This window comes from Helobdella robusta (assembly GCF_000326865.2).
Source record: "Helobdella robusta unplaced genomic scaffold HELROscaffold_2, whole genome shotgun sequence".
NCBI classification, from domain to species: Eukaryota; Metazoa; Annelida; class Clitellata; order Rhynchobdellida; family Glossiphoniidae; genus Helobdella; species Helobdella robusta.
The window spans coordinates 9,037,000-9,048,195 of record NW_008704083.1 but is presented as its reverse complement, the minus strand read 5'-3'; the positions used below and the strand labels follow the sequence as shown (position 1 = coordinate 9,048,195).

Sequence of the window (11,196 nt, the reverse complement as noted above, 5' to 3'; positions counted from 1 at the left end):
ACAATACAATACATTACATGCGTTGATTCATTCAACACAGTAGAGTCACTGATTGAAAATAATTTCATAAACATTGTTTGTGGTTGTTGTTTATGATATCATGGCTGTTGGTAAAGTTATTTTGTGTGTTGCATAACTCACCATATCATGGCCCTATTCCAACAAAGTCTAACCAAAGTGAAGGTCCAGTAATACGAAATGATAACTATTCGATTGATCCAAGATATTTTTTATCAAAAACATCAAAATTTCCATTACCAAATTATACATTTCCATGAAATCTAGTAGCAAACTACCAGCTTAGTTCATTATATCATCGCCCCATATTAAAAAATAATTGAATTGTAGTTCATAAAAATTCTACTTTTAGTGTATAAAAATTAAAAATGATAAAAATGCCTGTCTAAAAATTGGGTTTTACTGACTTTTAATAGCAACACTGTTCACAACTGGGGGGTGCATGACCACCCGGACTCTCCCTCACCCCCTTCTAGATCCGCCTCAGTATGTGCACATTTTTTTAAGAGTGATCATTTTTTGGTTGAATTCGTTATCGGATTACAAAGTTTTGACAGTGGAGGCAGTTGGTTTGAGAATGGACTTTGTGACAGATTATATACTTTTCGTCTGGCTTCTTTATATCGAATTGTTTATTTTTAGCTTATTTTAATGTTGTTGATGTTTTAGAACATGTAGTTTTTGTTTGTTTTTTGAAGATGATGATTTGAACAATGATAGTAATAATTGAAAAGGTGATGACGACGATAATAATGATGATGACGATGATAACAACGATGATGACGATGATGATGATAAAGAGGATGATAATGATAACAATAGTAATGATGATGATGGTTGTTGTCGACATAAAACGCCATGTCTCTACGTCACCATTAAAATGTGGCATGCTATTGTGTGCGTCCAGTGCTCCAATAATGATGATATGTGTTTGTACTCGTTTGTACGTATGCGTGTATCGTAAGTATGTATACGTATTTATGTATGCCTTTGTATGTATGTGTTTGAGTGTATGTGTTTTATATGTATGCGTTTGCATGTATGGGTTTGTATGTATCTGTGTAAGGTTGTATGTCTTTTTTATGAAAATGCAACTTTGTATATATTTAATGCCATCATTGTAGTACAATTCGGTTTGTATGTATTTTTTTCAATTTAGTAAGTATTACTTTACATAAATGTTTGAACATTTTTCGGTAAGCAAATTCATGGTCATATGCATAAATTTTGCAAGCTTCCTTTTGTGTGTTTTTATGTACATTTGTATGTGTGTATATGTGTGTATGTGTATTCAATGTACGTGTATTCAATGTATGTGTATTTAATGTATGCTTTTTAATACCATTATGCGTACATGACATTAAGTACACTCGCTACTTGAAATGAAGATTTTCTTGGCGACAAACACAAATTCACAAATTTATGCAGGTGTGTATGTGCGCGCGCGCGTGTGTGTGTACGTTTATATATTATAAATACACACACACAAACACACACACACACACATATACATACAACATACATAGGAGAGAAGTGTATGTGTGTGCAGTAAGAAATAGGTGTGTGATTTTGAATGCAAGTTTTAACGCATGAATGCATGGGAGGGTGTCTAAACGCATACGCAAGTACAGGTTATTTACATTTACGATACATACACATACATACAAACATACATACATACAAACATACAAACATACATACATACAAACATACATATATATAAACATACATACATGCAAACATACACGCACACATAAATATGAAGTAAGCATAAAAGAAAATTTCCTGTTAAAATCTTTCCCAAGGTATCTTAAGTGCAATGTCGAATTATCGACTCGAAGCTTGTATGTTTTGTACGTTTGCATGTTTGTTTGTCTTACTGTATGTATGTACGTATGTTTGATTGTTTCACTGTTTGTTTTTGTGTGTATGTTTAGTTGTTTTATATGTCATGTTTATTTTATGTTTGTTACATATTTGTATATTTCTTTGTAAATTTGTTTGTTTAATTTGCTGAAGTTTGATTTATCTATGTTTGTATGTCTCTAGAAATCAACGTTCCTTTTATGCTTGCTGGTTTTAGGTGCATTTCTATGTGTGCGGGCATGCGTGTGTTCGTGAGTTTATACGCCAATAACATGTTTTAGATTTCGTGTTTAAATATTTTCTCATTTGTAAGGACACACAGAAACACTTACACGCACATACACACGCAAACAGACACGCACACGCACACGCGCATGCAAATGCACACACACACAAGCACACACACACACACAAGCACGCTTACACAAATACACAAGCACACACCTATATTCGTCGCAAAATTGCGGAGAAATCATATTTCAAGTTAATTATAACGGTGTATAATTTCGCATCGCCATTACTTCTCGCTGCGGACAATTTTTTTCCCGCCTCTCAGATTATTTTAATGACGTCACACTCTTGTTTTATCATTTCTATCGCCATTTTTTCATTCAATTATTTTTTTTATTATTTTTGAAATTGTTCAAAAGAATTGTTTTAATTATTACATTTATAAATCTAAAAATTCCGTACAAAACAAAATGGCTGTATAAATACGACTACTTCTACTACTTCTACTACTACTACTACTATTATTATTATTATTATTAGTAGTAGTAGTACTACTACTACTGCTGCTGCTACTATTACTACTACTCCTATTCATACTACTTTTGCTACCACTACTACTACCCAACTACTTCTACTGTTACTATATCTGCTACAGCTTCACTGGCGGCACATGTGTTAACCAAATGAAACGCTTCACGATGTCACTGACACGAAGGATAGAATGACGTCATAACAAGCTGACGTCACGTGACGACAATAACAAAACTAATAATAAAAATAGCAACAACATCAACAAAATAAACAAAAACAACATCAAAGACAACCCTAACAACAACATCAACAACAACATCAACATCAACAACAACAACAATCCCAAAAACAACAACATCAACAACAACAATCTCAACAACAACAACAACACCAACAGTAGCATCAACATCAATAACAACACCAACCCCAACAACCCCAACAACAGCATCAACATAAGCATCAACAACATCAACAACAACATCAACAACAACATCAATATCAACAACAACAACCACAACAACAACAAGGACAGCATCAAACGTGCCCAATGAACCAGAACGTTTCAAGCTGGAAAAAGAAAATTGTCCATTCAATCAAAATGAGAGAGAATGATGAAGCATGTGAGAGTAAGAAAGCGAAACGTCGTCGTTGAAGATAAGAGAGGGAAAAGAAAAAAAGTTTTGGAAGGAGAGTGAGAGAGAGAGAGAGAGAAAACAGAGAGGGGAAAAAGAGTAAAGCGAAATACCGAATAAAAAAATTAGTTAGAAGTAAATAGGCAAATAAACGAAAATTAGAAAGAGAGTAGTGAAAATGACTCGCAGATTCATCAAGATAAAAAGAGAGAGAAAGAGAGAGAGAGAATGAGAGAAAGAAAAAAAAGAGAGATTAAGGAACAGTATAATTGTGTTCACGTCATAGGTAGAGTACTTGTTTAGAGATAGCGAATTATCTGGAATGGATGAAATGGATTTTATTTTATGTGAGAGAGTATTGAATCAACCATCTACCATTCAACTAACCACTTTCTACGTGTCTTTCGATGTTTTTCCATTCCGTCTATCAAGATTCATTTATTTATTCATACTTTCAATTTTCCTCGGTTCTACAATTTATTACTATAATATTCAACAGTTTGTTCATTCATTCGTTTATCCATTTTTGCATCATTTTACTCCATCGCATATCTATCCATCCATTCATTGGTTGTTTCACTCATCCACTCATCCATCCATCAGTCATTTGCTTCTCCACTGATCCATCTATCCATCCATCATTTTGCTCCTCCAATCATTTATTCCCGCCATCCAAATTCCTGCCAATCACACGCCACTCATAATCGAATTAGCGCTCTTGTGGACGGCTTGATGACGTCATAATTTATGTTTTTATTATTATTATCGTTATTATTATTTCTATTATCGCTATTATTATCGTTTTTATTATCAGCCTTACTTCATCGTTATGCTCGCCGGTATTAATTTGCTACGGATATAATACCACATTTCTGTCCAGTTTGAAAAAAGGTTATTTTGTTAGAGCATACATCCCACACATTCACACACACACACACATCCACACTTACACACATCCACACACTCATATACGCATATTTACACACACACACACACACACACACAAACAAACAAACAAACAAATCTGTTTTAGAGAAGATACACTCCACACACACTCATTCACACACTCATTCACACACATCCACACACACATCCACACACTCATACATACACACGCACACACAAACAAACAAACAAATTTGTTTTAGAGAAGATGCAGCTACAAATAAGTATAGCGTTCAACATTGCGTCGTCAATATTTATAAATAAATTATATGGAAAAGTGTTTAAATGGTTAAATTATAACTAACACATACACGCACACGCAACACACACACAGACACACACACACACAAATACACATATATATATATATTCATACATGTGTATACAATATATGTGTGGCGACATTGAAAAAGGCAGCATCGTATTGTTCGCGAGCAGACGATATTGTTGGTCGGAGACAGAGTAGGTTTGTTAATAGCTGTACCATTTTCAATTCGTTTTATTGTTTGTTATAATTAAGCATTATTATTTTTTTGTTATACTGGTATCAATTTTGTTATGTTATTCTGCGTCTAAGTTGTTATATTGATGTTTTCTTATAGTTTAATTTTAATTTAATTAAAATTTTATATTACAATGTTTATATTCTAAGTATTTTTTTTATGCTTATTTACTATTGTTTTACTTGTGGTATGCTCTCGTGTTTATTTGAAATGTTTTATAAGTTTGTTAATGAGATTTTTACATAATGAATGTCTTGTTGGCGTATTAATGTCATTATTTGTGACGTCATCGACATGTATTTTGTTGATGTATTGTTGATGTTTTTGTTGATGCCATTATGGTTGATACTAATGCATTGCTTCAAATACTTATTTATTTCATTTTTTGTGAAATATCTTAGTTCTATTAGTCACAGGTTAATTAATTGATTAATAATTGATTAATTAGCAAATTAATAGATTGAATAATAAATCTATTTTATAATAAATTTACATTTTTAAAAGTTTAATTGGATTAACTTTTTAAATGTATCCAGTTGTCAGTTGTTGTTAAATCGGTGAGCGGTATTTTTATTAATTCATTCATTCGTTCGTCTTTTTGTTATTTGTTCATTAGTTCATTTTTCATTCATTCGTTCGTTTATTCATTCATTTTTCGTTTGTTCGTTCGTTTGTTTGCTCGTTTGTTCGTTCATTCATTCATTCGTCCATCCGTTCATCTGTCCACCCGTTTCATAATAAAGGTCTTTTTTCAAGACTATCCAACTGACCATACATTCAATTTCATATTTTTTCGTTTATTTTGAAAAAACTTTTTCAAAACCTCCACAAATATAAATATTGTTTATTGTTTTCACTATTATTATCATTATTATTATTATAATTCTTATTATATTATTATTATTATTATTATTATTATTGTGGTGGTGGCGGTCATATTCTCGACAACGAAACGGGGATATAAAGACAAATTTTAATGATCTCCCGCTTGACCGCTCAACTGTGAATTATAAATTGCTTCAGATACACAGATACCGCGGTATTTCTTTGTATCTTTTTGTATTTCATTGCTTTGTATTGTATGTTTGTATGTGTTGCCGGTTTGTATGCATTGCATATTTGTGGATTGTATGCTTGTGTTTCGTGTATTTGTACATTGTGTCTTTGTGTATTGTATATATGTGTAGTGTTTTTTCATTGTATGTTTGTGTATTATATGTTTGCGTATTGTGTGCTTGTGTATTGTATGTCTTTGTATAAGTCTTGAAAGTTAGGCACTTTAATACTTATTTTTATACGTTTGTTTGTATGTTTAAATATTTAATGGTATATTTTGTGTTGTTTTTCTGTGTGTTTTTTTTTAGTATGCATGTTTAAATATTTTTTGTATATTTTGATTTTTTTGTATATTTTAAATAGTACGCTTGTCTGTATGTTTGTATATATTTTTGTGCAAGTTTTTTGTATAAAAAAGAGCTAAATGTAGATGGATGTACATGCGAAGAAATGAATTGAAAACATTTTTTCGGTTGCTGGCAACATCATCGCCATCTTCTTTCTCATTTTTTTTTTCTCATCTTCTTCCTCATCTTCTTCCTCCTCATCATTTTCACCATCTTTGTTATTGTCACCATCGTCATCACTTTTATCACCGCCACCATCACCGTCATCATCATCATCATCTTCATCATTTTCATCCTGCATGTAATAATTATTAATAATCATTATGACTCATTTCTTCATCGTAATCGCCTTCTTCAACATCATCGTCATCATCACTTATCACTCATTTTTATCTCCACATATTATCACCACTGTTTATCATTTGTGTTATTCTATTAGCCAAATAGCACCTCACATAAGTCCCATTATCGTTATAACTATTGTCATAATCTTTATCATCATCGTCGTCGTCATCATCATCATTTCGACAGTCTTTATAATCAGCAACAGCATCATCATCGTCATCATCTTCGTCACTATCTTTCTCTTCTTCATCATCATCATCACCGCCGTCATCATCATCATCGTCGTCACCATAATCAGTGGCAGCAGTAGTGACTACAATGACGACGACGACAATGTATGACATTAGCATCATCATAACGGCCGAAATGACTTTTTAAATGCATTTTATAAAGAAAATTTTCTGGTTGATGTTCCTGTTAATGTTCTCGCAGTTGTTGTTGTTATTGTTGTTGCAACTGTTGTTGTTGATGAGATTGTGTTGTTGCTGTTGTTGTTGCAACTGTTTTTGTTGATGTGATTGTGCTGTTGCTGTTGTTGTTATAGTTGTTGATGTGATTGTGTTGTTGTTGCTGTAGTTGGGATGATGAGGAGCATTTTGTTACTGTTGAATCTTTGTTGTTTCCTCAACTTCATCCAATACTACTACTAATTTTTTAACCACTCCTACTACTTTTTCATTACTGCTACAACTACTGCAAATACTAATACTATCACTTTTATCGCTGCTACAGCTACTACTACAGCTACTACTGCTACTGCTACTGCTGCTACTACTATTGTTTCTACTGCTACTTCCACTACTACTACAACTATCAAAGCAACTAGAATATTGACATTATTATTAATTTCCTCCTATGTTGATGTTGTCTCGCACAGAAGAAATGCTATTTTGTTCTCGATTTTTGGCTGGTAGGAAGCTTCAATTATTCATATACTCCCCGTTTCTACACTACTGCTACTACTACTACTGCTGCTACTACTACAACTATACTGCTGCTACTACTACAACTGCTACTTCTACTACAACGACGACATCTACAGCTGCTACTACAACTACCACTACTACTCCTACTGCTACTACTACTTCTACGACTAATATTACTACTACTACTACCACTACTTTTACTAAGACAACGACTACTACAGCTACTACTACAACAACAACAACTACTACTACTAATTCTAAAACAATGTGCACAAAGATTGTTGTGACACATAACAATACTACTATTATTGCTGGTACTAGTACTACCATGCTAACGGCTACTACAACTACCAGCACGGCGACAACCTCTATTACTTCTGCCACTGCTACTACTACTAATAATTTTACTACTACTACCACTACTGCCACTACCACTACTTCTACGACTACTACTACTATTACTTTTATCAAAACTATTACTAATACTACCACTACTACTTTTCCATTGTTAATTTTTTGGTTTTAATACCAAAGAATCATGGGATTAGTTTCTTAATGCCTCGTCAACGTGTTTTAAAAATGACGTCATCACCTTTGTCGTCATCATCAGCAGCAACACGTCATCATCATCAGCAACACGTCATCATCATCATCACCATCAATAGCAACACGCCATCATCATCATCACCATCGTGGTCGTCATGATCGTCACCATTTTTTCTGTGGCAATTTCGCACTATGGCGACCAACTGAAACAAAAAAAATGAAAATAAAAATAATAAAGCAATAATAATAATAAAAATAATAATAAAAGAATAGTAAAAATAAAAAAAAAAAGCGAACATAAAAAGAAAATAGATGCTTCGGGATATTGCATGGAAAGAAAAATTTACGCGCCCCCTATATTATTGGTGGTACGCTGCTGCTGCTGATGTTGATGATGATGATGATTGTGATGGTGGTGGTGGTGATTGTGATGATGATAGTGATGATGACTGTGATGATGATAGTGATGATGATGATGATTGTGATGATAATATTGATGATGACTGTGATGGTGATGATGATGATGATTTGGATGGTGATGGTGATGATAATAGTGATGATGATAGTGATGATGGTGATGATGATGGTGATGGTGTTTTTGATGAGTAGGACGAGCATGATGGCGAGGGTGATTATTATTATTTTAATATTAATTGTGTATCTGATGATGTTGATAATGATGATGATGACGTCGATGATGATGACGATGACGTCGTTGATGATGATGATAATGATATCGGTGACGAGTACGATGATGATGACGATGATGATGACAGCTATGATTTACGTCAGCTGCCTAATATCTGTAATACGTTGCTCGTCATGACAACAAGGACGATGTGATGATGATGATGATGGTAATGATGATGGTGATGATGATGATGGTGATGGTAATGGTGATGATGGTGATGATAATGATGGTGATGATTCTGGTGATGATGGTGATAAAAAATGGGTAGTAAAAAAAGTCAAATATAACACAGTAAACAAAAACACCAACACAATCTGCAGCGACATCAATAGCAAATCAAACTCCTAAATCATTGGCAACAACAAGAATATCTACAACAACAACAACAACAACAAGAATATCTACAACAACAACAACAACATTAACCATTGATTGCAAACAACGACAAAATCATCAACAACAAAATATTCGCACCAACAACAATAATATTTACAACAACAACAACAACATCATCATCAGTAGCAACAGCAGCAGCAGCAGTAGCGGCAACGACAACTACAAGAAGATTACCGACCCGGTCGTCAAAGGCGCAAAATATACTCGACTCATAATCCTCTGCATTAATCTCGCGAGATTTCAGTAGCTTGTTGGATGTGCGCTTATATATAGAAATTTATTTACGGCAAGTGTTCGCTTCAGTTCGCGAATACGACCGCGGCAGAATCGCGGCGAATTCGCCGCGATTTTTTTTTCTTCCCATAATCTCAGCGTTATTTTTCGCATTTGTTCGTGCTTGCTTGTTTTATTGCGGCTTTGAATGTGCATGCCTTGAGAAGAAAGAAATAATAATAATAATTATAATAGCACTAACACTATTATTAATAAAAATAATAATAACCATAATCATCATCAAAATTAAGTATCAACATCATCACCGTTGTCATCATCAACATCATTATCATCATTGACATCCTCGTCGACATCATTACCATCATCAATATCATCATCGTCATCATTATCATTATCCTCAACATTATCAGCAGCAGCACTTGGATGGGTTTTATTTGAGCATTCATTGAGCATTTGATTGCTAGACAAACATCTCAACATCTTCTGAACGCTGGGTTAACATTATTTATCGATATTGTCATTTTCATTGTCATCATTTTCATCGTCGTCTTCATCATCTTCGTCATCATCGTCACCATCTTCATCATCATCTTTTTCATCAGCACCGATTCATCAATTTTGTAATCATTATATTTTTTTAATTCTCATCATGATTTTATCATTATCGTTGTGTCATCATTTCGTCATCATCATCCTCTTCCTCCTCACCACCATCATTGTCATCATCATCTTACCACGTCATCATAATCTTACTACGTCATCATCATCATCATCATCATCATCATCATCCAAATTGTTATTCCTTCATTCGTTTCCATCCACCCATCCTTCCGTCTTATTTGAATTATATGACTCTCCGTGTCTATCGATTTTTAAAAGTGAGAGAGCGAAGAAGAGAGGGTGAGAGATTGGAGATGAAAAAATGTAATCGAATAAAAGAAAAAAAAATAGAAAGATAGAGAGAGAGAAAGAGAGAAAGAGAGAAAGATAGAAAGAGATAGAGAGAAAGAAAGAGAGAGAGATAAATAGATAAAGAGAGAGAGAGAGAGACAATAAAAAGAGAAAGGAAATGCAATAAAAAGAAAAATAGAAGAAGAGAAGAAGAGAGGAAGAGAAAGGCAGAGAAGGAAAAAACAAAAAAAATATATATAAATATAAAACCAACAAAAGGCAAACCGCAAAATAAACGCCGGAGCATTTGCTACGTGGATTTGGAGAGAACAAACTTATAGGCAATTGAATAATACAAAAGATATAAAGAAAAAAAACTTACTAAAATGAAAAATAGAGGGAAATAAGACAAAGAGAGAGAGGGAGAGAAAGTGAAGAAAGAGAGAAAGAAGAGAGAGAGAGAGAGCAAGCAAGCAATAAATAGAGAATGTGAGAGAAAAAGAGTGTGAAAGAGAGAGGAAATGAAGGAGGGAGAATGAGAAAATGATAGCGTGAGGGAGACATAAATTACATTAGAACACATAAAATAAACACCAAGCATAAATATAATGTATGGATTGTATATGGGTATGTATGTATGTATGTATGTGTCTCTATGTATGTGAATGTATGTACATATTTGTATATTTATATGCATGTATGTACGTGTGTGTGTGTGCGCAAATACATTAAAATATTATAATTTATAGTCGAGACGTGTTGGTTTATGAATTATATAGTAACTGTTTTGGAATGCCATGAATATTGCCTTAATGTCTGTTTGTGTGTTTTTATGTAGGCTAGTATGCTTTTGTATGTGTATTTGTGTGTGTGTGTGTACGTGTGTGTGTATGTGTTTATGGATGCGTGCGTGTGTGTATGTGTGTGTTTGTCTATTGTCATGTTTCTGATAGTTTTTTTTTGTTTTTCAATAGTTTTTTGCATACTGGGCTGATAATGTACGTGTTTGTTTATAATATTGCAATCAATAAGGCTTTT

General features: G+C 33.5%; 1 protein-coding gene across 1 annotated transcript in view; it reads right to left on the bottom strand.

The window, feature by feature from the left end:
• Window positions 1–6,848: 6,848 nt before the first annotated feature.
• Window positions 6,849–11,196, bottom strand: part of HELRODRAFT_160834 (hypothetical protein) — a gene marked incomplete at both ends in the record, with an annotated part of 5,838 nt that continues 1,490 nt past the window's right edge. Inside the window, 3 exons of the mRNA XM_009017764.1 lie at window positions 6,849–7,003; window positions 8,089–8,149; window positions 9,212–9,280. Coding sequence (XP_009016012.1) covers window positions 6,849–7,003; window positions 8,089–8,149; window positions 9,212–9,280 — 285 coding nt within the window. The remainder of the gene's footprint in view (window positions 7,004–8,088; window positions 8,150–9,211; window positions 9,281–11,196) is intronic.